Source organism: Arabidopsis lyrata (genome assembly GCF_000004255.2).
Source record: "Arabidopsis lyrata subsp. lyrata unplaced genomic scaffold ARALYscaffold_5, whole genome shotgun sequence".
NCBI lineage: Eukaryota > Viridiplantae > Streptophyta > Magnoliopsida > Brassicales > Brassicaceae > Arabidopsis > Arabidopsis lyrata.
In genome coordinates, this window is record NW_003302551.1 from 12,266,721 (window position 1) to 12,292,151 (window position 25,431).

Genomic DNA, 25,431 nt, shown 5'->3' on the forward strand with positions numbered 1-25,431 from the left:
AACATCATTTTACAATTGATTTCCAAATTATCAATAGGTTAACTTCTATATATTCTCCAAAATCAAAGTAGAATATTTGACGGCTTAATAATACTATAATTTTAAATTTTTCATCCTTTTGCCCCTAAAAAAAAATCATCCTTAACACAACTACTTAAAACTTACATTCTATCTTAATAATTCTTTTTTTTTTGGTGGATTGAGCCTTTTTTTTTTAAAGTAAAACTTAAAAAGAAATTACATTCTAACATATCTCGGACATGTAGACCCTCGAACATCCTCCAGCTCGAATTAACACAATCTGGACTAGAACCGACAACAAAAAAGCATAGTTTGCTAACCTATATGCAAGACGGTTAGCTTCCTAATACATGTGTGAAATACAGACTATCCAGTCCTTTGTAATGAAGTCATAACACAAACGTAGTAGGAAAGAGGAAAGACAACGGATGCGAGTCGCAAATCCCTGTCGTGAGAAAACCAACCACAATCTCCGAGTCTATCTCAAGCTATAGTCTCCGAGTTAATAATTCTTTTATTGTAAATACACCATCAAACTTATATTGTTACAACTTATAACTTTAATGAAAACTCCAATACTTACGACTTTCTTTCTCACCATAACATAGGGAGAGAGGATGTCAATCGAATTTGTGCTTAAATGCTTTTGGCAAATTTGCACAATAGAAATCCAAACTAAAGTCACAAGCATATATACAATCAGGCACTTGATCATATTCAGTCAACTTCTTGTCACATGAATCACGGGTGGTAAAGACTTTGTCTTTGAAATATAAGGGATGTACATGATAACATGAACATCGTGGACGAACAGTTCGGAAACTAAGCTGCAATGTACGTCGTCTATAGTTGAGTATTCAAAGATTATGTTCCTCGTGGCTGAAATGGTTTATCAAGTCATCACCAACCACCTTAAAAGGAAGAACTTCAATTTCTTTGGCATTGCCTTCGAGTTCTAGATATCCTATCCCAAACTTTGTAACTGGTCGCACATTGCGAATGAACAAAAAATATGGGGCTGATGGAGCAAGAATAATCCCCATGGAGCTGGTTCACTTGTCGACGACAAACTCCGCAATCCGAATACCCTTGGCCAAGATGATTAGTGCGCGAGATCCAATGACCGTGACAATTGATGATTAATTATATAAATTGAGGTAAGTCGATACAACTTCGATGGACCATCACATTGAAAACATAAATAATGCATCCCACAAACATTACAAGTAAATGAGATTCGTATTGATAAAAGGGTAAGACGATGCTCATGAGTCTTAAAATTCTCAATAACAAGAGGTGGATGGCAATGCTATCAATAACAAGAGGTGGATGGCTTTTCACACAATTTCGACACACGATTGGAGTCACATTAGAAGCAACATCCTCGACATCCTCAAAATGTTGAAAGACATTTAGCTAAGAGCTTCACTACTACAGAACAACATTTTGTCTGATTATATCAGAATTGAGTACAAAGAACAAAACTTGCCGAGGATGTTGCTTCAATTACTGAATTCTGTTTACTAATCAAAATATTTACTTCCTAATTTTTTTTTAATAAAATGTGAATTGAGAGTTCTAAAAAAAAATGATATGAATAGAGTAATTATTTTCTGTTTTGTTTCTTAACATTTGAATGAGGGTAGTTATAGTATTTAATATTGATAAAATTCCATTTACCAAAATGACTATAAAAAGTATCAATTCCTTATATTTTATATTTTGAGAATTTTCTTAAATATTTTTTCAGGTAACTAATGATATCACTAATTTGTGAGATAAAAAATTATTACTAAAATCAATTTTGTTGTATTTAACATTATTTTGAGGACTTTTGTTTTTTCCAGAAAAAATCCATTAAAATGAGGATCTTTTGCAAATTTACTATTCATTTGTAAAATAAAAAATGCATGCCGAACTTAGGAAGTCGAATTTAATCCGAAATATAACCATCTAATGTATCTTTTAAGAGATTGTTTGGTCATGTAAATTAGGTTTTTAAAAATTTAAAGATATAAATTGTCTCATCGTCGCGAGAATTTTGATTTGATATATTGAGAGTTAAATTTGATTGCGTGAGTTTGATATGCATTTTGTGCAAGTTGTGGGTTAAACTTGCAATATAGAAAATGGTTTGTTCTATCACTTAATTTTTGGTTCTTTCAAGACGAAAGAACTATCCAATTAATATAAAAAATTACAAAAACATGAGAAAATGTAACACATCGAAGTTAAAGCTTAACATATTAAAAATCAAACTGAAAGTAAAATCATAAATTACACTTAAATAGAGGGGTAAATAAGTCACTAGAAGCCCATATTTTTTTTTCTTAAATCTATAGATATATGAAAGCCACATTTCACAGAACATGCTATGTTGGTGTATAATTTAAATATTTTACCTTGACAAGGATTCTTGCAATAATCGCATAACGGTCGAATACTTTGGTGAAGAATTTGAACCTCCATCCCTTTTACTTTGAAATTTTGATCATGCTTCATGTATGGGTCTTCACCCAATAAGCATTCGATATGAATAGTGGTGCAGCACTCATCACACCAATAGAACACTTTTGTGTTGGTATCTCCTAAATCACGTTCACATACCTCACACCAATCTTTATGACATACTTCTTTCCCATATAAAAGTTCGAGAAAATGTTTATCATGTTTATACCTTACTTTGTATGGTAAGGTAGAGCATTTAAAACATACAATAAAATTGCATTCAATGCAATTTAGTTGTCTATAATATTTTCTTTCGCATACCTGACATATGAGTTTTTCTTCCCGGTCTAAATTTATGAACAAGGGATGTTTATGATCTTTGTAATCAAACGGCTCAGAAATTAAAGCACACCTTACATCCAGATCGAAATCACATTTCCTTATTGGACACTGATAAACAAAGCCACTGCTAACCCGTTCACAAGCATTGCAAATGAAAAAATCATCAATATATCCACTTTTAGCCTTCAATGTAAGTAGATGAGGATGTAACCCATGTTGTACTTGGCGGGGAGCATTGGCACATGTTTCATGGATGATATAGTCACACTTAATACAAGAATAGAAATTACCTTCAAAGATAGGACAAACACACACTTGACAAAGCTTGTTTTCATCATAATTAGGTATATTAACCTCGAGCCGTAGATGATGTTCATGAAGAAAATAAAGTATCACTCCATTAGAAATTGTATCAAAGGGTCTAACATCCTGTATTATATCATCTTCTTCTGGTACACCTTCGAGTTCTTCTCCATCCCATACATCTTGCCCGATAGCACATCTTGAATGAACAACATAATCACTACACTTAAGACAGGTATATGCACAATAATCATTGATAATACTTTGATGGCAAACCCCACAAGAACAATCTCCGGATTGTAAAGAAGAAGTGTAAGAAATACGATGATGGTGACGTGATATCTTGATGATACATGGAGAATACAAGCAATCTTTATGAGATACAAAGTTGCATCTGGCACATATGTAGGTGGGATCATTTTTTCTCAACAAACCACAAACGTCGCAAATTAAAAAATTTGGCCTGTGGAAAAAGGTTAGGGGGTGATCATGTCTTGTAGGCTGGTTTAAAAAGAAGGGTATCCGCTTCATCGCGCATAATGGATGCATGATAGCCTGACATATGGTACAATAATAAACTAGAGTTTGTGCTACTCTCCCGCAACATAAACACTCAATGTTACGATAATTAGTTGGATAATGAAAAAGTTGGAGAGAATGCTCAGGGTGGTATGGATGTTTGATTTTAAGTGGAGACTCGACACATTCTTTATGGTACACTTTATAACAATGATCACAACAATAATATTCTGTGCCAAAACTTGAGCCGTTGCATGCATCGCACCCACCCCTAGCATCAAATTCTTTATTGTTGCACTGAAAAGAGAATACGGTATGATAGTGTATAGATGGATGTTTTGGAAATCTTGTAGAGAATTCAATGGGTGAAATGAAGGGGAAAAGTGTGTAATAATCTAAAGGTGGATGTTTTTGAAATCTTGAAATCGACAATCGTGTAGTAAGGCATAAGAAAAGAGGTTGAAGAGAGTGGTCGTGGCTAGCTGCTTCACCGGAGGAGGATGGGCTTGGAGTTTGTAGTGTGGGATGGTGATATACCATAGATAGATTACCATCTTTTTCTTCTTCATGAAATCCACCGATGGAAGCCATAGATGTTCCTTAGTATATATGTTAAACAATTATTAATAGTTTCTACTATATATATATAAATGTGATCCTTAACGTGAAATGGACCTAATTTTATCCTTTTCTTTGTAGTTGTGATTATTTTCTTTCCACGCAAATGTAGGATCAACTCCTCTTCAAACATGGTTTTTGTTCTTTCTTAAATTATTCGATAAAGAATAAATCGAGACTTTGTATATAAGCTCAATATAGTTTTTCTATTGAAATTAAATTTTCATTTAATATATATATTGGTTCATGGATTTATAAGGAATTAGAAATCCAAACAAAAATCATTTGTTATTCAATCATTGATTTTAAAATCCTAATTAAAATCATGTGTTATTGGTTGCATGATTTATAAATACTAATTAAAATCCTATGTTATTCGTTTAGTCATTTGTTTTTGGATTTGAGAATCCAAATTATGTTTTAAATGGATTTGAATGGAATTGAAAGAGAAAAATAGAAGGATTCAAATCCATGGGTAAACACATGTTATTTCAAAATCCATATATTTTGATTTCATAATTAATAGAGATTTTTAAATCATATATGGATTTACAAATCAATAAACCAATAACACAGTACATAGTCGATTTAGTTTTATATTTTGGATTACTTATCTAATTTTCAATGCCATATAATGTAACATCAACAAAATTTGAAGTCATTTACTTAAAAAAAACTCTCCAAATAACTATTTGTATTCATTTCCATATTTTCTCTAGTACAAAAAAATAAACAATAAAGAATATTAAATAAAAAACACTGATGTTTTTAATTCCTCAAAACCAAAACTCCATGAATAAAAGTTTTTTTTTTTAACGTGTAATGCAACGACACTCTCTGTACAGTGTAACACTTAACCTTCTCTTTGGTTTTGTAATACCAAACCTCTTGATGTTTCAGTTAACAGCAGAGAGGGGAAATCTTGAATCCGACACAGCTGCCTCGTAAAGAGACGAAGCGAGTATAAGGTGTTGTTGCTGCTGCTGCTGCTTTGCATCCCCATTGGCTTGCTTCAACAATTTCTCATCTCTAAACACTCTCAGTAACTCCTCAGATGCTGGAGTTCTAAGTTCTTCGATGGACTCAATGCTCGGTATGTCGATTGGTCTTTTCCTTGGCGTTGAACATGATGGTTCATCCACCTATTGCATCAAAAACACATCAGTATTGTAACTAGACTCTAAGACCAACTATAATGTCTTAGCGGTTTTCTTGGTTTGTTTTGTGCGAGTTGAAATCTTAAAACTTACTACATATTCATCAAGAAGACATTTCCCTGCATTCTCTGTGATCTCTACAATCTTATGATTGTGATCACTCTTGAGCTCTATCAAGTCTTCACAGCATGGAATGATCATGGAGTTGACCTTTGTACATGCATCGTTATCTAGTTGCAATGAATCTGAAAATGTAGTAAACTTTCAGCAAATAAGTGAAGAACCTTTTGAATCTGTAAATTTAAGGGAGTTAGTTAGCTCTACTCACGATCAATGGAAGTAAGGAGGCTGCTATTTGCAGCATCAAAAACATCAAGAGAGGATGATACAGCGGACGAGAATTTAGTGCGTAGGTTCTCATTGGCATCCATGCCACCTCTGTTGAGAAATTGAAGTGATAAGTGACTTGAGACAAATGAGAAACGGTGAAAAAAGAGAATTGGTTTATCTATGCGGAGATCATACCTAACAATGGAGTCAACAGAAGCCACGTTGTTTCGTTCTAGACTGACTAGTGATTCTTGAGCTTTCCTCCATTGATGCGCACTCATCTCGGCCTTCTCCAAACTACAATTATCCATTTCGAAAGGTCAAGCAAATACATGAAAAAAGCTCGGCTTGGGATGATATATGTTGTGAAGTTTGGTAAACTGTGAGATTTTTATACCAGTTTAAGAGAACTTCTTGCATAGCTTTCTTCCCGCTCTCAACCGCTGAAGTGTCCTCATGATGGCTTGATTCTGTTTTCTCCATGTGCAGGCTCCACTCAGCTTTAATGGTAGAAGTTGAATCTTGCATCGTTGACATCTCATGCTGCAGGGTGGTCGTTCTGGTGGATGCGCTCTCGCGTAGATCGTGTACAGCCATTTGGACCTACGAAAAGATTGAAGAGTTTGCTCAAAGCCTTAAATCAAATGCATTTCTTAAGAACCAACATGCAGAATTGCATACTTACAAGGTTTTTCTTCCTGGCATTAGAGTTTGCCAGAAGTTCTGCTACTTTCTCTAGCAATTGCCTCTCTTCATTCGCAGCACATTCCTACAAGACAGAGGAAACATCATTAAAGCCTATGCAAGGCTTTTGCAGCTGCGCATGTGTCAAGAAGCCAAGAACCGAAATCACCTCAAACTTGTTTTCAAATTCGCTCAATTTCTTGTGGTTAACTGTCTGTGCCTCTTCTACTATCCCGGTTAATTTGGTAGCATGTGTGTCTAGAGTCTTGAAGAATTCTACTGTTACTTTTGAAACTGACCTTGCTGTATCCACAGCTCGACAGTGTGCCTGCAGAAATAATGTTTCAGCCGAAATGTCTGATATTACTATTGTAAAATTTAAAGGATCATTGAAGATTATTAAACCTTCCGTTGCTGCTGAGCAAATGTAATAAGCTTTTCTTCCTGTTTGTTAAGGCTACTTTGGAGATCTTGCAGTAACATGTCAGCCTCGGAAGCAAAACCCTGGAAAACCTACAAGAGACAACAAAGGAAGGAGACTGACTCAGAACAGAGATAACAATGGGTGCAGTGGGATAGTTAAAGTACTAGACTTACATTCTCAAGTTCATGCGAATGTTTCGAAACCTCTGAGTTCAGGCTACCAAATGTTGATTGAGAATTTCCATCTAGTTTCACAGCTATGTTATCAAGAGCTTCGATGCCAGAGCCATACACTGTCTTCAGTTTTGAAAGTCTATCACGGAGTTCTTCAGTAGCCTTAAAGGGTAAACAGCAGAATGAGGCAAAAAATGATCGGTGAGAATTAAAAAAAAAGGCCATAGAGAAAGAAACAAAAATCTAGTTCAGATTATGATGTGTCACCTCAGATTTTGTCGCCACAAAGGACTCCATGTCTTCCTCCATGTGTTTTAGTTGAACCTCTTGTTGAGTCACCGAAGAAGCCACAGTCTTATGCAATAGCTCAAGCTGTTGTGTGAGCTGTGACTGGAACTTTTGGATGAGATATCTATTTCCATCTTCAATTTTGTCCTTTCTTTCTGCACAACAACAGCATTTATGAAGCAGGGAACATTTATCAACAGAAACAAAGAATTTTGGTCCATGAATCTTTTACCTATTTTGGAAAACAAGTTGGAAACATCTGATGCTGCACTTTCTAGTTCTGTTCGCAGCTGAAAGGCTCGCTCGACAAGTGATTTTTCTGAAATTCGCAAGAAAATGTTATTGTCGGAAGGTTTAACTACTAAAACAGGGTTTTCCGCATGAGAACGTTGGTAAAGAAAATTACCTGACTTGAGGAGATTAGATATCACAAATTCCTTCTCTTTAATGGTTGCATTTGCCTGTCTGTATTTTTCTTCAAGATCAAACAATGAGTGCTCAGTTTCCTCAAGCTTTTTCTGATATTTGTGGAGAGATACAATTAGATTTTTGTGCATTTCGATTAACATATATAAAAAATGGTTTCAGGAGGAGTTAGAAGAGAAATCAGGCCCAGGCGTTTACCTCAGTTTTTTCAAGTTTCTCACTCAACTCCGCAGTTAAAAGCTGCTGAGAATTGTATAGCTCCTGAAGGTCAACTACTCGCTGCAGGGCCAACATAATCGTTAGAGTCTTAGAGATATATCATGTGAGGCACTGATGGGATATTGAATCAAATGATGTGGGTTCAAACCTTGTCTTTAGATTCTGATTGAAGTTCTAATCTTTCTATCTTTTCAGCCATTTCCTGTGATTAACACACAAATGGATAGAGTTACTTTCTACATTCAGGATTGGAAAGGACGAAGGAATAGATAAGAACCAGTCATTCAGAGAAAGTAAAACCTTTTTCTCAGCCTCTTCTTGAATATAGCGGTCTTTTGGAATATAAATCCCGTTCTTCTCTCTCGCAGCATATACCTCTAAGAAAATAGAGGAAATTTAAATTTATTAAGCAGATGCAGAGAAGAATAAAAACTACAATACCAAGTAAGGAATGCCTTGAAAACTAATAGATAAAATAATCATACTCATACCTTGCTTTAGTCGGTCAATCTCAGAGTACAGATCTTTCATGACAGCAGATTTCATCATCTTCTGGTTGATCTGGAATCAAGAGGAAGCTGTTAGAGCTGTTGTTTTGTGAAAGAGAGAATATTGCAGAAGAATGTCGTTAAGAATCACCTCTGGTTTGTTCTTGATATTCTTAGCACGATGTGCATAATCCAAAGTGCTTAAAGTCTCTTCTAAACAGTGGATGGAAGGTGAAATTGTGGCGATTACACACGTTTTCGTCTTTCCTCCCAATGAATCCCTCAAGAGCCTTGTCAATTTGCTATCTCTGAAAATTCAAAAGCAATAGCTGAGTACCCTCTGATGGCAAACCTAAATCGAAGACACCAAGGAGATTACAAACTATCAGTTGCTTTCAACTACTGTAATCATTTGTACCTGTAAGGAATATGACCAGAGTGCTCAACAAGGGCGTTAATGACACGTCCAAGAGTAAGTAAACTCTTGTTGATCTCTCCAGCTTCCCTGGCTCGTCCCTGCAACAACCGTTGTCAAATTAATTAGCACTAGCTTCCATGACTGCCTTGAAGACACTGATTACAGAGACGGCGATACTAAGAGAAGTATACCTCTCGTGCACCAGAGCGTGAGATATTCTCGGAGCCAGCAAGGTCAACAAGATTTAGTTTCCCACATTTGATCATCTCTTCTCCCTCTGGAGTATTTTCCTTGATGTGAATGGTGATGGAAAATATTGAATGAGAGCGACTACTTTGCTTGTTCAAAAGAGTTTCAGCTGTACGCCTTTTCGCGGAACCTTTTTCCAAAATCTTGTATATCTCATTCGCTGTACTCACTATCTCTTCTTCTAAGCCACGGACAAAGACACTTCCTTTCCCGTCTTCCATGAGGGCAATCGATTTTTTAGACTTCTCATCAACAAATTTAATAGTCTCCTCTGGTGCTAAAAGATCTGAGATTTCCTCATTATATAGTTCTAGGAAGGTGACCTTCATGCTATACTCAGCCCCCTGAGCTTCTAATATGTCGAAAATTTGCTTAACAGCTCTTGGAATAACACCTGCGTCACTCGGGAACTCACCATTCTACAAATAGCAAAGGTAACTATTTATTAAAAAACATGAAAAATACATATGAATCATACAGAAGCATGCTAGGTTCGTTTTAGAAGAACCAACCTTTTTCCTTGCACCTCCTTCCATCGTATACGTCTTCCCAGTTCCGGTCTGACCATATGCAAAGATGGTGCAGTTGTAACCCTCAAGTACTTCAAATACTATTGGACAAATGGCTTGGTCATATAAGTCCTTCTGTTGAGATGCCGGACCAAAGACCTGAGTAGTTCAAAGAGAAACAATTGAGGGACAAGCATAATCAAGAAACAAGCTTCAAGACAACTTTATCAAGTTTATAACCTTATCGAAAGCAAAATGTCTATCAATATGCTTTCCAGCAATACTTTGCGTGGCAGCAACTTCTCTACGGTTCTCATTACAAGAAATCACCACCGGTGTGTGTATTCTAGCCTCATCCTCACTCAATGGCCTATAAAGAACCAAAACCCAGCAAGAAAGATCAAAACCCAAAAGAGATCAAAATACATAAAAACTCAGAGCAGCTTAGAAGCTAAAATCAGACCTGCAACGCAATATGACCTGCACATTCACACCCTTTTCTTTATCATTTCTATTGGTAGAATTTGATTCAGAAGATCTCGATTCTCTAGCCGCTTTATCACTTGATCGTGGTGTCTGAGCTGGAGAAAGAGATACAATCCCACCTCTTCGTTGCTGAATCGAATCCATTCTGCTAAAATTGCCTACCATTTAGATTCTCTGCACAAACAAATCAGTCACATTAAGCAATGGATCCAAGGTAACCAAAACCAACATTCTCAAAACAAGCAAGCATTTAAAGGTAACATCTTTGAGATGCCCAGAAGCTTAAACTACAAATTCTATCCTCAAATCCAAACCTTTCGCAGTTTGACCCAAATTTAGCAACTTTCTGACTCAAATTGACTCCATTTCATGAATCAGCAAACATATAACAAAATCACAGAACAAAATGTAAATACATTGCTGAAGCTACTTCAACATCTAGCTACTCTAATACCAAACTATCATTAGATCCTCCTCTCAATACAGATGACACGAAATCGGATCAAACAATCGAGTGACAAAATGAAGAATCTTGATTGATTCAGCGAGTAGTACTTTTCAGGGAAGCAAAACCCACTCTGGAGATTTGTAGACTTACAGAGAAGGATCAAGTTTCAGCAATGGTGGATTCGAAAGAGAGAGACTTGGAGAGAGAGAGAGAGAGTGTGACTTCAAGTGCATTTATTGTTCCTTCTTCTCAAAGCAGAAGAAGAGATGAGAGATGAAGTAAAAGGCACAAAAAGATCAAATTTTGTAAACGACGTTAATCAAACGGTTTAAAAAGACCGGATCAAACCGAGATTTCCGTTCCGGTTTGACGATTTATTATCCTCATTATCTATATATTTCAAACTTTTTAATGAAAACATTCATAAAAATTATCAATTTGGTTAATTGTTTCTGAAAGTTTATGTAAAACAAAATTGTAGTTTCTAAATATTTATGGTTTGATTTGTTGTGGCTATCGGTTAAGTTTGATTATTTTGATCAGAACTTTGGTTATTGTTAACGGCGTCAAATAAATCGTTTACTTGAATTATGTGTAAATTACTATTTTCCATTTGTTTATGTTATTAACTTAGTTTAGATTTTTTTTTTCACTAGATTATGATTATCTTTGGATTAGAAGACAAAATTCTGTCTTCCCGTTTTGAGGGGAAAGTTAGAGCCTTTTTAGATTTTCTTTCATATTCAATTTTAAATTATATAGCTCAGTCCCATTAACTTAAATTTTAAATTTGAATTTGAGATATTAGTTGTTTCAACTCTAATGGGAGAAAGAAGTCTAATTTCTCACCTAAATATCTACTGAAAAAGACAGCCACCCATAATGCGAACAATAGGTAAATTAGATATATCAGAATGATCAAAATATTATGTTTAAATTTTACAAAAGTCAAATTTGGTCATCCTATGAATTTGATACCATAGACATGTCCCAATTTCAAATCAAACAAATTTGGTTTTTCAACTATTCTATCACATCTCCAAAAACATTAGATTTAAGCTTAAACTTACTTCTTAGGATTAAAATTAGTTATACATATAAAACTAATCGTCAATGTTAGTGTTAGACCACAATTAATGTTCTTGGAATTAGTAACAAAAAATATACTCCCTTCGTTTCGTTTTAGTTGTCGTTTAAGGTTTTTTCACACGAATTAAGAAAAGCATTTAATTTTCTGTTTTATCCTTTATTAATATATTTTATAAAAAATTTCATTGGCCAAAACATTAAAACAGTAGGGATAAAACTGGAATTTTCACCAAACATTTGCATTGAAAACCTAAAACGACAACTATTATAAAACAAAATTTAAATTCTAAAACGACAACTAAACTGAAACGGAAGGAGTAGATTATTAGTGAACAAACCATATATATTGGAAAATATGTGTATATATATATGTTCGGCAACATGTGGTTTCTATATAAGAGATTATGTGTAGATTAAGGAGTGAATAAAGAAGCTTGAGGAAAAAGAGAGAAGGCAAAAGTGTGGGGTTAAGGAGCCATGTGATATGATCCTTCAAACATGTGGTTTTCTTTTTCAAACCCTTTTGTTTTCTTTCTCCTCTCTCATTATCAACACACACAAACACATACTATATATTGAGTGTGTGTGTCTGTTGTTTCTCATAAAATTTGTGTGTCAAGCTCAGTCTTGCACTCATATCTACGCAGCATCTTTTGGTACCAAACACATGTGGGGTTACTTTTATGGTATCGATAGTTTGGTTCATATTTGTTGGAAAAAGTGATATATGAATTTTTTTTTTAGAGAATTAAACTAGGATTACATCAATTATGTAATCGTTTGCTAAGTAATGTAATATCAGAGATTTTAGCAAAAAAGTTAATTTGTAAAATATTTATAGTGACTACTATAGAAAGAAAAAAGTTATGAGATAACATCATTTATCAAATCTATGACTTTAAAGGTAACACAATTTCTCTAAAAAAATTATTATATATAGACTTATATGTGTCTGCATACATCACATGTATTATGTATATTAACATCTATATTTAATATTTTATACATTTTGCTTGCAAGACACTCTATCAAAAGTATTGCATATGCTTGTGTCTTACTTCAACTCTCTTTATATGGTAAATATAATCTAGTTACTCAATAAAAACACTAAAAAGAAGAAAGTTTTCACATGCATTGTTCAGAGGTTTTGATTCCTTCGCTCCACCATTACACATTTTCATTTCCAATATCTCTTACACATTATTTCCTTTACCTTAATCGTAAAAACTCTATAATGCTAACAAATAAAATATAAACCTAAGAAAGAGCTAATTAACAACTAAACCTTAAACGAATCTTTGTTTGTTGTCGATGCTTAATTAATAGACTAAATCATATATCGCAAAACTTTGATATCTATAAATAAATTTTGTCTTCAACGAGGAGTTACATTAGTAATGGAAGCATCATCGACTGAATAGAGAGCGGACGTATTGATAGATAGACGATCCACTAATCCTACTTGTTCATGTTTACTACTCCGGAAGAAAAAACCAGGTCGTTGAGGAACCGCGAGAGCCATTGAGCTAGTAGTGAGCATCTGGACAATAGCTGACATGGTTGGACGATCTTCAGCTTCTTCTTGAACACATAGTAAAGCGATATGGATGCATCGGGTAACTTCGTTTATTCTATAGTTATCATGAAAGGATGGATCCACAAGCTCTAACGGTGACCCATTGCTCCATAGTCTCCAAGTCTAGTGAAATGTTTTAGTAATTAATAATTAAAACTTTGGTCACTATTGAATAAAGGAAATTAATAAGGCTATACTCACATATGTAACCAAATTGCCAGCACTAGCACTATCGAATTGGTAGACATTGCTGTTCTTTTTCCCACTTATAATTTCGAGAACTAAGACCCCGAAGCTATACACATCTGATTTCATGGAGAATTGGCCATACATCGCATACTCGGGAGACATATAGCCACTGTGACAAAACTCAAAGCTTAAGTTGGTAGAAGCATGTTACGTGTCTTAAGGAAATATATGGAAAACTTACTATGTTCCAACTATTCTCCTAGTATTGGCTTCCGTTTGGTCCATTCCGAAAATTCTCGCCATTCCAAAGTCGGCGATTTTTGCGTTCATATCAGCATCAAGGAGAATATTACCTGCTTTGAGATCACGATGTATGATTGTGAGTCGTGAATCTTGATGAAGATAAAGAATCCCTCTAGCAATTCCTCCAATGATTTTGTATCGTCTAGTCCAATCCAGCAGGCTTTGCATCGTAGAGTCTGCGCATATGTATTTACAATGTTAGAAACAAAGAATGGTATGCATTTTATAAAAAATTATCTTAGGCTAAATATTGAACTTTATTAACTGACCAAAGATGAAGTAGTCGAGACTTTTGTTGGGCACAAATTCATAGACAAGTATCCTCTCATCTCTTTCCAAACAAAACCCTAGCAATCTTACCAAATTTCTATGTTGAAGCTTTGCCACAACAACAACTTCGTTTGCGAACTCTCTTTCACCTTGTCCTGATGTCTTGGATAACCTCTTCACTGCAACTTGTGCTCCACTAGGAAATATACCCTACAACAATAATCATGAAAATGAAACTTGTTTTTGTTTAACACATATTCGTTTTTTTAATATTTAAAAGCAAACTCAATTATTTCTCCTTTGTTCTAAAAGTTAGGACCAGTTTTGGACAATGGTAATACCTTGTAAACTTCGCCGAAACCTCCTTGACCAAGTTTGTTAGTCTCACAAAACTTATTTGTTGCTGCCTCAATTGCCTTGAAATCAAACTGAAGTGACCCCGCAGTAGTAATATCATCACTTTCTGTAGAAAGTAGAAACCATTCTAACATTAGGGTCTCAAATGGGCTTTTTTTTTTTTTGAATATCTGGAAGTTCAAGCCCGAATACACTATATCTCACAAAGGCGCAAATGAGTTATTTAGGTCTGAATGGACATGTTCAAAGGACATTGATGGTCAAAGTCCAAATAAGACTATGTCCAAATAGGATAAACCCGAATAAGACCATGACCAACTGGGTTATCCACATGATCCATATAATACATGAACCCAATTATACAAGAAACCGCAAAATCACATATCCCTCCAAAACCGCAAAATCGAATTTCCCAACTAAAACCGCTAATTTAGGACAGAGAAACACAGAACATTCAACATGAGAAAAAAAAAGAAAAGATGAGGAGATAGTTTATCATTGGTGTCTTTACCTTCAGTAAGTGGTTCCCTCTCAAAAGTCGTGTTTGTTTTCTTAGCCCGAAAACAAAAAACAGCTACAAAGATTATAAAAAGGACAGTGAATAGAACAACAACAGCGATGATTATGGCTGAAGAGTTTCCCCCTTTTCCTATAATTCACAGAAATAGCCTCATATGAACCACTGTTTTTAGCAAATCTTGAATGTCTCAAAAGAAAAGTTTCAGTTAAAGTTAAAAACAAGGAGATCAATTAATGTTCATCATACCACGGATTGAAATCTGCGGTGGGGGAGCTAACTTCAGCTGCTGTTGAGGAGTAGAGCCAGGCGGCAGAGACGGTGGTGGTGATGTTCTAGTGGCGGTTTCATTGTAGAACGCGTAAATCTCATACCTTGAATTACAACTAGGGTAAAGAAATCTTCCTCCAATTAGGTAAAGAGGCATTCCATTGATGGATTTTTGTAGGCAACGTAAACAGTCCTGTCTTGTAAGATCAGGAGTGCACTGAACTAACAAGTACAAAGTCTGTGGTATGATGACCTTTCTCGTATAAAACTTTTTAGAATTGTTGGCTGCTTCAACGGCAGCTTGGTTCAACGTGGACGACACCAAATCCCTGAACTGGTCTACTTGATTTTGATTAGTTGATGAAATATTAACACCGTTCAACAAGATAGCACTTCCATTGTATGTAACGGTCGAGAGAATATTGCGGTGAGAGTATCTGAGCATATACTCATCGTAATAGAGCACGACTTCTTTGCTATTCGGAAAGAAATCTAACGTCTCGTTAACGGAAAAGGCGACGCAGTTACGGCAAACTTCTTGGGAGACGTCTCCACGACAAAGGAAAAGTCCGGTAACCCGGTCAGGGGCTTGTCCCGCCGTGGCAGTTTGGAATCCGGAAGAGTATGAAGCGTTCCGGGAAGAGAGAGAGGACAAAAGGGTTTTGAGATTGGTGAAGTAAGTGCTGTTTCTTGAATACGATAATATTATAGTACCTGGACAAGAATAGTTTATGTAAATAAAATTTTGAGCTAGAGCTGAAGGAGAAGATAAGGAATAGGCAAATGAAAGATGAAGGAGAAAAGGAAAAAGCCAGAAGAAAGACATGCTTGAGTTTCTTGGGTTTGTGTTTAAGATCATGAAGCACTCATGCATTAAATAAAAAGAAATTTTCACGTTTCTACTGAAAAAAAGATTTTCTCTCAGTATTTGGCAAAGTGAGATTTGGTTCTCACATTTTGACAATTAAGCCAAAATCTGACGAAAATACCCCTAATGACTTAAACCAAATGACACAGTTGGTTTCGGTTTAGTTACTTTTTCTTTGTTTTACGGTTTGGTTTTGAATTTAAAAAAAAAAAAATTCTTGCCCAGAAACCTAGAAGAAAACGAAGAAGAAGAACGAGAGAGATCACAAATCGTCATCAACTTCAAAAACCCATTTTCTGGGGTTTTGTTTCTTGTTGTCGGATCTTCAGATGCTGGAGAAAGGAATGATTTTGCCTCCGGTACCGAGCCAATTGGTGCTTTTACGGCCAAACCCTTTGCTTCAATGGCGGCTTGGTGCTCTTACAGCACTCGTCTTCTTCCTCATGTTAGTCGTTTGTAATTTTTCTCACTTGAATCCTCATTTTCTGGGGTTTTGTTTCTTGTTGTCGGATCTTCAGATGCCGGAGAAAGGAATGATTTTGCCTCCGGTACCGAGCCAATTGGTGCTTTTACGGCCAAACCCTTTGCTTCAATGGCGGCTTGGTGCTCTTACAGCACTCGTCTTCTTCCTCATGTTAGTCGTTTGGAGTATTGACGGTTGTTCGATTCAAAGCTTCGTTGAGCCATGGAGATTCAATGCATACTCTGTTCGAATCAGTCCTTTTCCGTCGCCTTTAATGTTACCGAAACCCAAACTTCAAAAACCCACCAAATCGTCATCGTTTTTTAGTCGCCGGCGTCGTCATCGTCGAAGCTTCTTCTTTAGCCGAAGAATCTCTCTGGCCAACTTTCGTCATTATCTCTTTCGCTGTCAGATTCAATTTTAACACTCTGTCTTTCTTTACTAAAAAGGAACAAAATTTTTGATATATACAGAGAGAGAGCTCTCTAAATCCGATTCATGTTTTGATTTGGGTATATTCTCTCTTACTTAGGGCTTGAATGGCAGTCCGGTACGGCTCCGGTGCGGCGACCCTAATCACGGGGTCACCGGCGAATGGTAGTCCGGTTTCAGTCACCACACAATCACCTTCGTCGTCACCATCATCTTCTCCGTCGACGTCATCTCTGTTGGCGTCTTCTCCTTTATTGTTGTTGATTTCAAAGGAATTATGCTAAATTATGTAGTTTCGGTTAGCAATCAATGTTTCGGTTAATGTAGTAATTGGAATTCAGAAATTGCTTTTCTTTATTTATAAACACTATCGAAGAACACTATCGAAGAAGTTATGATGGATACACTAGCTTTTGATCTAATAGATAAAGCTTAATATATATTGCACATTATGTGTTCGACCAAATGTCTGAATGAACTTTCTACTTCATGATTTTCTTAAGCCATATATCAACCTCTTCATATTTAGATATTATTTGGTTGTATTCGAAGATGATATTTGCTTTTGAGGACATATTTGATTCTCCCTTTTCTATGCAACCATGAATTAGCTTATGATCATTATCATCGATATATCTTCTGTTTTCATTTTCTAAGGTTCTAAAAAATCATTGATATATTAGTTTTTGATTTTTCAATTAAAAAAAAGCTAAACTAATACTGCATGTTTCATTTTAATACGTTGTCGATTTTTAATAAAATTTTGGTTATTATATTTAAAAAAAATGTTTTTACAATTTCTATATTATTGGCGAATATAATATTTAAAATTATATTAATAAATTTATTTAATATGTAAACTAAAATATGTAATTATATTAATAAAATTTCCGTAACGGACGTAATGGTTAGTGCGAAAGGGTTCAACGGTTGAGATACAAATGTGTGTATATACACAGACATATCAGAAATGTACATAGTTATACGATGGCAAACATTAAACGTACGTACACCGACAAAAAATGTGGTACACATGGTCCAGACATAAACGTACACTGTCTACACGGTGACAAAAAACAAGGACATAAAACTAAATAGGATTTTTGCAAGACTTCTTGTTATCACTTGCTTGTCTACATCTTGTACACTGATTCGGAAAAAGTCTTTTTTGTCTTTTTTTTTCTGTAGTGACAACAACAATAAGTTAACAATCAACGCATCTTATACTCTAAACATAGATATAGGCAAATAAGTGCACATGTTAGAATGTTAAAACTTACCCGGTTTTCACCCCTAGATGGTATCACCATCCTTTTGGTGGTTGGTCTCCCTGGTGGTCGTCTACTGTATGGAGGAATTAGTATCATATCCGATATATCTTGTGGGATGACAATATCCTTCCGATCCGCGATAGGTAGAATCGGTTCTTGGAAAGAATCGGAAAACGTTTAAATGCTATAGCACCAACCGACAACAACCTTCAGATTAATTCCAAATTCTATTGCAGCTGCTAGACCGTGTTCACATGGGATTCTTAACCGCGTGTACATAAGACACGTACACGTACACTCATCGAGAACGACATGAAAATGCTCACCTGACTTGCTTGTAAATTGATAACTCTACGGTCCAGACATCTTCACCGCGTATTTCCCGGAGGCAGGCAAATCTTGGAGAAAACGCTCGTCAACCTCAGGCGTCACTAAGGATTTACACCTAGCCACTTTTTTCCTCCTGGCTGCGAACCATCGCATAAGGACCTCTCGAATGAACTCTATCATGTATACAATCGGATATGTTTTTGCTTTTGTTAAGACATTATTCATAGCCTCCGAGTTGTTGCTAGACATGATATTGTAGCGTTCCCCTTTGCAGTGAGATCTTGTCCAATGCTCAAATCCAATTTCCTCTAAGTAGTTTGCGCATCCAGGTCTCTTAGCCCTTAATTGTTCAAAGTATTTTTCAAAATCCTTCACCCTATAATCTTTAGCAGCACTGAAGAATAATTCAGAAACACCATACTTACCATAATTGGTATCCGTGTACGTAACAAAATCACCTTCGCAGCATGTATCTTGTACACAGTCTGTAGTGTACGTACATTGGTACAAACCATGTCGACACGTACATGTTGGAGTCACTGTTGGTGTACTGTCACCCAAATGAGAAATGTTATCTCCGCCAGGTACACGCTGACTTGTGTACGTTCACTCTGCCAATAGACGACTGAATTTTCCTAGATGTTGAACAGTCTGTTGAGTGAGAATGACGTCCTCCTCAACATTCCCTATTTCATATTCTTCTACAATTACATCGTTCCACTTGTTGTAATCTTAATCTTCGCCACTACCTTCACTACCGTCTATAGTAGGATCGAGGGAACTTCCCCCTATAGATCCATCGTCACCCTGATGACACATAAACATACACTACATTAATCTGCGAGTGTTATGAAATCTTATATGTATATTGGATTTTTGTAAGTTTTCTTGTTATGTTCTTCGCTTCTACATCTTATACAACTATACGACAGAGATATTTTTCAAAATAAAATTGCATCTACTACCCTGTGTTCACATTAAATTCATAATATGGTGTACATATATTATGTACACGTACACTAGTCCAGTAAGACATGAAAATGCTCCTTAATGACCCTCTAATCCCTACCTCAAAACCTTTAACTTCAAATACACTATGCTCTTTTGTATTCGTGTACGTCAAACATTCACTTTCACGTACTTTTTCTTGTACACAGTTAATGATGTACGTACATTTGTCAAATGGTTAAATTGTCACCATTCTCCTCAAAATCATCAAAGTTTATTATAATTATTTGTCTGTTTTTTTTTTCACTTTCTTACCATTCTATAAAATATTTCAGAAAATCATGTTTTTCAGCTATTTTTTTTTTAAAACATTTTTACTTATAAATGTTTTTAACAATTTTTTATATAGATTTATAACGATCACTTTAATTTTTTAGTTACAAGAGTTGTGTTTTTTTTAATAACTCTTTCTTTTTTGACAATTCCAAAAAGTGTTTTAAAAATTTTTAGTCGTAATTATTCACTCCGGAAAAAGGTTTTTCTTATTATGTTAACTCCATATTCAATTTGTACATTATTATATTATCATCTTATCATAGATAAATTGTAACATATTAATATTACTATGTACGTACACAAAATTAAACTTTATTATGTACACATTTTTAACTATGTACATCTAATTCCGCAAGAAGAGATAAAATAAAAACTAATAAAAGAGATAATGGAAACAGTGAGATAATTGACAAAAGAGTGACAACAATGCAGCATGGTAAAATTATATTTTTATTTACAAATCTTTAATTTGAAAAATATCATCATCTGTTGATTTATTTTGAATATTTTTTATATCTTACATATTTGTGTCAGCTAATCTTACACCAATGTGAGCTACTTTATAAGTTTAGCACACCGCCACGAACACCACATTATATACAATGATGTACACCGCACCAAAACTTATATAGCTTCAAATACGTACACCGCCTAAAATACATTTTTACATATACCGTTTTATAAAAAAACCCGTATACAGTTTCATACACTAATATGTTCATACACGAATATCTATATTTTCTCGTACACCAAACTATATTGTATATATGACAATGTATTCTGAAATTAATCACCATAAAAGACTCTGTATATTAAATGTTAACTTATTTACGTTCTTTTTGTTGTGTACATATCAAAACACAATGTACACAGTTGCATTTTTTTTTTGTAAAAATGTATTCAATTAAAAATAACATAAAAGAGTTGATGGTTGGAGGAAAAGAATTGCATACAAGGTTGTTAGTTCGATATTATTATGGATATATATAATATAGTATTAACACGTATATGAGGTAATGTTTTTTATATACGATATTCGATAAGAAAATTATTTGTAAATATACAAGTTTTGAGTGGTTTGTAAAGAAAATTTTATATGTATACAAATAATTTAAATGTGTACATGCACATAAACACACAAGTTATTACCGGTGTACGTACACATACATATATGATAATGATAATATAAAATTGTATTCAACAACATGATTTATAAAAGAAAAGTAAAAAATAATTAAAAGGAAAAAATTAAGTATAGTTAAATGGATCTTAAAAGATAGAAAAAAAAGAGTTACAATTTAAAGTAAAAAAATAAAAAATAATTAAAAAAGTGAAAAGAAAAAAAATGTGTAAACAAAAAGAGATGGAAATATATTTATTTTTAAATTAATTTTTATTTAATTTTTTAATACATTAAATTCTCCCTGTGACAGTTTTATTTTTTAATAAAAAATTTTCTTGCTTTTTTACTGTACAGCCGCAAAAAACAATTAAAAACGAAAATATATTTCTTAACCGGAACAGTGTACGTAACTGAACCGCATAACTGAACCGTACAGTGAACAGTACATCGTTACGCTGGCAGGGATAAAATGGTCAGATTTTGGCTAAATTGTCAAAACTTGAGAACCAATTCTCACTTTGCCAAACCATGAAATTAAAAGATAGTCTTATGCCCTGGCTTGCAATTTACCCTTAAATAAATTTATTTTTCTTGACTACTGTAGATTAACGTGAAGTGGATTAAAAAAAAAAAAAAAAAAACGTGAAGTGGAGGTTGGTTTGAAGTTTTTTTTTTTTTTTCCTTTTTTAATAACAATAATATCCTAGGCAAAGATGATGATGCACATTAGAAACAAGGGTAGGCGATGAGAAATTGCTAAAATAATTCATAGCAAGTAGTAGTAACGCAAAGAAACTTCGTCAGTTGATTGGATAAACACTCTCAAAGACAATGACCAAGAGAAGACAAAATACAAAGACTCATTTGCTGCAGTGCCGTGCTTATAAAGCATTTGCCTAAAGCCACCAATTTGTTTTGGGCAATTTATAAAAATAGCACCAAAAAAGTTTTTTTTCCAAAATTAGCACAACATTTCTAAAATTCCACAAAAAACACTATAAACTTCAATTAAACTTAATTAATATATAAGATAAAAAATAAAAATGAGAGCAAACACTAACCTAATATTAAATTGAATCAAAATTTCTTTTAAATAGTAGAAATATATACCCTAAATTGGAAATATGGAACCCAAATATAATACCACAAACTAATATTAAAATAAAAAAATCTCTTTTAAATAGTGGAAATATATACCCTAATTATTAGACATAGGGAACCCAAATATAATACCATAAACTAATATTAAAATGAATCAAAAAAATTTTAAATGGTTGAAATATATACCCTAAATTGGAAATAGAGAACCCAAATATAATATTTTAAATTTATTTCTAATTTATTTTGGTTGAATAGCTTTTATATAAAAATTGTGATATTATTAAAAAATAAACTAGTGATAATACTTATAGAACAAAAACTTCATAGTAAGTCAAGTAGTGCTATTTTTGGAAGTTTATGGAGTGTGTGCTATTATTGTCTATAAAACTTGTTTTAGTGCTATTTTGGGAACTTCTCTTTTTTTTTTTCTATTTTTAGGCCACATATTTTGTATTTTTTTGAATTATTAGACCACATTGTTTTGCCTTAAGATTTTTTTATCATAGAATTTTATATATACTTATATTTGCCTTAAGCCATCATATACCTTGGCACGACACTGATTTGCTGCTTCACAATTTTTATCTCTTTGGTGTTTTCTTGTAACCAAATCTTCATTCTTGCCCATACAGTTGTGGTCCAGTGGTAGTTGAGAATTGGGGAAATGTTGGAAGGAACTAACCCAGGTTCGATCCACGCTGAAAACAAAAAACACATTTGTGTGGGAAGTCTGGGCTTGGGCCAAAAGGCCTAAGCAGTTTACCTGGTAGTCCAGTAACAGGCGATCTGGCTACCTCTGACATTAGTCGGAAAGCATTCCAAACTCAGGACAAACAGTGTGGTGGCCCTTCGGGGAGTAGTCCACTCTGAAGCACTTCAGTGAGTTTCTATCGGGGCTGACCGGATCAGCCGATAGGATTTATCAAAAAAAAAAATATTCATTCTTTTGAAATCGAAATTTGACTTGTCATACTGAAGAAATAAAACCAAAATTTATTTGTGACATATACACATGGTGGTCAAAAATTTAGCGCAAGCCGCATGCAAAATTTTAAGTGTTGCCGATTAAAATAGAAATAGCAGAAGCTTTACTAAGAGTGAGTTACATGAGGAGCCGTAACGGATCCACGAAACGGGGGTGCCATAATCCGACATCTAAAGTAAAGTGATTGCACTTTTCTCCAAATTCCTGTCATTTTCATGTTGTCAAGCGATAAGAGTGTTGGTGACATCGCCACATAGTGATATTACTCCATCCGTTTCAATATAAGTATCGTTTTGACACTTTTCACACAAATTTGTGAAGTCACATTGTTGATTAATATGATATATGAGAAAAATAAATCTTATCATATCAAAATCTAATGTAATAAAATGACATTTATTTTAAACCAAATTATTCTAAAACAACACTGAAAATATAAATAGAGAGAGATAACAAATTTTAATTGGTTGCTACTCTTTGAGAAATTAATTTGCGGGTAAATAGGATCAATCGCAACGCATGCTTGTGTCCGAAGCATAATGTCATCATTTGTTGGTTCCCCTGTCTCGTTCTATCACAAAAACACGTTTTGACAGAAGGGATTCAAAGTGACAATCAAGCAATCAGTTTCAAGATTTAATCTTCTTCTTACCCACTCTCTCACCCTGGCTTTCATCACTTTCTACGGGAATAGGAATCGTCGGAAAAGAAGAAACCGGCCGATGGAGGGTGTGGTGGAGAGAGAGGCGTGGAAGGCTCATGTGGCGATGATCGGTGTGCAATTGTTCAATGGAGGATATCATGTTATTACCAAAGTGGCTCTCAACGTTGGCGTAAACCAACTTGTCTTCTGCGTTTTTCGTGATCTCATCGCTCTCTCCATTCTTGCTCCTCTCGCTTATTTCCGTGACAAGATGACAAGACCTCCTTTGAATCGACAGTTTCTCTTAGCTTTCTTCTTCCTTGGCTTTACAGGGTAATTCAAGTTTTCTTCTTCCTCTTTCTGTTATCTCCATGATTGCAATCATCACAATGTGGTTTTGGTGTGATTAGGATATTTGGTAATCAGCTTTTGTTCCTCATTGGTCTCAATTACACCAATCCAACTTATGCTGCAGCCATTCAGCCGTCGATCCCGGTTTTTACGTTCATCTTGGCTCTCATTATGGGGTAAAGACTCAGATCCAGTCTTTCTCTTTACTTTCTCTCTGACTCTTCCAAACCTAGAAGAATCCATTTTTGTGTGTTGCTGCAGAACAGAGAGACTAAATTTATTCAAGCTAGAAGGTCAAGCAAAGGTAGGAGGTACGCTTATTTGTGTCCTTGGGGCGGTACTGATGGTTTTGTTTCGTGGACCGGCTTTGTTTGGGGAAACAGAGGCTGAGTCCTTGGGTCATGGTGAAACAAGACACACTGAAACATCTGGACACTTCATGTCTGGCTTTTTTAATGGACTTGGAAGATGGAATTTAGGAGTTTTGTGTTTGATTGGGAATTGCACTTGCATGGCTGCTTTTCTTGCTATTCAGGCATGTCATTTTGCTTCAAGATGATCCACACACTTTCAGTTTCAGATATCTTCTTGTCTTTGGACTGACCTCGCATTTGAAACATATATGATCAGGCTCCGGTCTTAAAGAAGTATCCGGCGAATCTTTCAGTCACAGCATACTCGTATTTCTTTGGGACAATGTTTATGGTGACATCTGCTTTTTTCATGACAAATGAGTCGACGAACTGGAGTCTCACAAGATCCGAGTTCTTTGCAGTGGTCTACGCAGTAAGTTCCTCACACCATATGTTTGTTGTATATAGTCTTTGAGCCATTAAATTCTCCAATTGAGTAACTCTGCTGTGTCCGCGGTGCAGGGAGTAATCGCGTCTGCCCTCAACTATGGTCTCTTGACATGGTCAAATAAGATCTTAGGTCCTTCCTTGGTTGCTCTCTATAATCCTCTTCAACCTGCAGCCTCAGCCTTCTTGTCCAGAATCTTCCTTGGAAGCCCTATCTACTTGGGGAGGTTTAAAACTCTCTCTCGTTTTCTCTTAGCTATCCTCAGCCATCGAGGGGATCTGTCTGAAGTTTCCTAACTAACTCGGTTTTTTTCTCCTCCTCTCTTAGCATTTTAGGCGGATGTGCAATCATCGCAGGTCTTTACAGTGTCACCTGGGCGTCTTACAAAGAAAAGAAAGCGGCAGCAGCAACGGGTATGATCCCGATCACCTCAAAGGAAGCTGAACCCTTTATCTATAAGGACCATAAGAACAAACCAATAGGACATCTATTCACAAAATCTCCCATCTCTTCACCAAAATCCGCTGATTAAACAAAAAGTCTGGCTTCTTGAAATTACTTGGGTGCTCCAATGTTTTCTTGACCTTTTGCCGACAAGATAGTGACTATTTTTATTTAACAGTATATATATATATATATATATGCATATACACATCAA

The 25,431-nt window shown here is 35.0% G+C and overlaps 5 protein-coding genes and 1 long non-coding RNA gene across 9 annotated transcripts; 3 read left to right on the forward strand and 3 right to left on the reverse strand.

Moving 5' to 3' along the window:
- Window positions 1-2,197: 2,197 nt before the first annotated feature.
- Window positions 2,198-4,256, reverse strand: LOC110228071. The gene has a single exon (XM_021024205.1). The coding sequence runs from the start codon at window positions 4,222-4,224 to the stop codon at window positions 2,329-2,331; it is 1,896 nt and encodes a 631-aa protein (XP_020879864.1). The 5' UTR covers window positions 4,225-4,256; the 3' UTR covers window positions 2,198-2,328.
- Window positions 4,257-4,917: 661 nt separating this feature from the next.
- Window positions 4,918-10,816, reverse strand: LOC9311821 (kinesin-like protein KIN-5D). 2 transcript variants are annotated; one of them, XM_002877392.2, is made up of 23 exons: window positions 10,701-10,816; window positions 10,080-10,276; window positions 9,857-9,986; window positions 9,620-9,775; window positions 9,050-9,526; window positions 8,859-8,956; window positions 8,592-8,748; window positions 8,444-8,513; window positions 8,253-8,329; window positions 8,101-8,154; window positions 7,932-8,012; window positions 7,714-7,825; window positions 7,540-7,626; window positions 7,287-7,462; window positions 7,020-7,181; window positions 6,828-6,935; window positions 6,592-6,750; window positions 6,424-6,507; window positions 6,136-6,341; window positions 5,934-6,035; window positions 5,737-5,846; window positions 5,502-5,653; window positions 4,918-5,393 (listed from the first exon to the last, which is right to left on the reverse strand). In XM_002877392.2, exons 2-23 carry the CDS (start codon window positions 10,265-10,267, stop codon window positions 5,148-5,150), a joined length of 3,192 nt encoding a protein of 1,063 aa, XP_002877438.2. In that variant the 5' UTR covers window positions 10,268-10,276; window positions 10,701-10,816; the 3' UTR covers window positions 4,918-5,147. The 2 variants fall into 2 exon arrangements, with proteins under 2 accessions (XP_002877438.2, XP_020881270.1); XM_021025611.1 differs by lacking the exon at window positions 10,701-10,816 and adding an exon at window positions 10,658-10,674.
- On the forward strand, window positions 10,723-11,109 carry LOC9313507. The gene has a single exon (XM_021025612.1). The coding sequence runs from the start codon at window positions 10,723-10,725 to the stop codon at window positions 10,825-10,827; it is 105 nt and encodes a 34-aa protein (XP_020881271.1). The 3' UTR covers window positions 10,828-11,109.
- A 1,664-nt stretch (window positions 11,110-12,773) lies between these two features.
- Window positions 12,774-15,996, reverse strand: LOC9311822 (cysteine-rich receptor-like protein kinase 4). Of its 3 annotated transcripts, none has more exons than XM_021026326.1 (7): window positions 15,101-15,993; window positions 14,846-14,908; window positions 14,319-14,440; window positions 13,977-14,187; window positions 13,646-13,883; window positions 13,417-13,573; window positions 12,774-13,338 (listed from the first exon to the last, which is right to left on the reverse strand). In XM_021026326.1, exons 1-7 carry the CDS (start codon window positions 15,978-15,980, stop codon window positions 13,015-13,017), a joined length of 1,995 nt encoding a protein of 664 aa, XP_020881985.1. In that variant the 5' UTR covers window positions 15,981-15,993; the 3' UTR covers window positions 12,774-13,014. The 3 variants fall into 3 exon arrangements, with proteins under 3 accessions (XP_020881985.1, XP_002877439.2, XP_020881986.1); XM_002877393.2 differs by having other exon boundaries at window positions 14,846-14,983; window positions 15,101-15,992; XM_021026327.1 differs by lacking the exons at window positions 12,774-13,338; window positions 13,417-13,573 and having other exon boundaries at window positions 13,659-13,883; window positions 14,068-14,187; window positions 14,846-14,983; window positions 15,101-15,996.
- A 744-nt stretch (window positions 15,997-16,740) lies between these two features.
- On the forward strand, window positions 16,741-17,275 carry LOC110228595. Its single transcript, XR_002332066.1, has 2 exons — window positions 16,741-16,859; window positions 16,985-17,275. It is a non-coding gene; the product is annotated as an uncharacterized LOC110228595 (long non-coding RNA).
- A 6,168-nt stretch (window positions 17,276-23,443) lies between these two features.
- On the forward strand, window positions 23,444-25,397 carry LOC9311823 (WAT1-related protein At3g45870). Its single transcript, XM_002875709.2, has 6 exons — window positions 23,444-23,954; window positions 24,032-24,148; window positions 24,234-24,507; window positions 24,603-24,758; window positions 24,848-24,999; window positions 25,101-25,397. Exons 1-6 carry the CDS (start codon window positions 23,701-23,703, stop codon window positions 25,303-25,305), a joined length of 1,158 nt encoding a protein of 385 aa, XP_002875755.1. The 5' UTR covers window positions 23,444-23,700; the 3' UTR covers window positions 25,306-25,397.
- The last annotated feature ends 34 nt before the right edge of the window (window positions 25,398-25,431 follow it).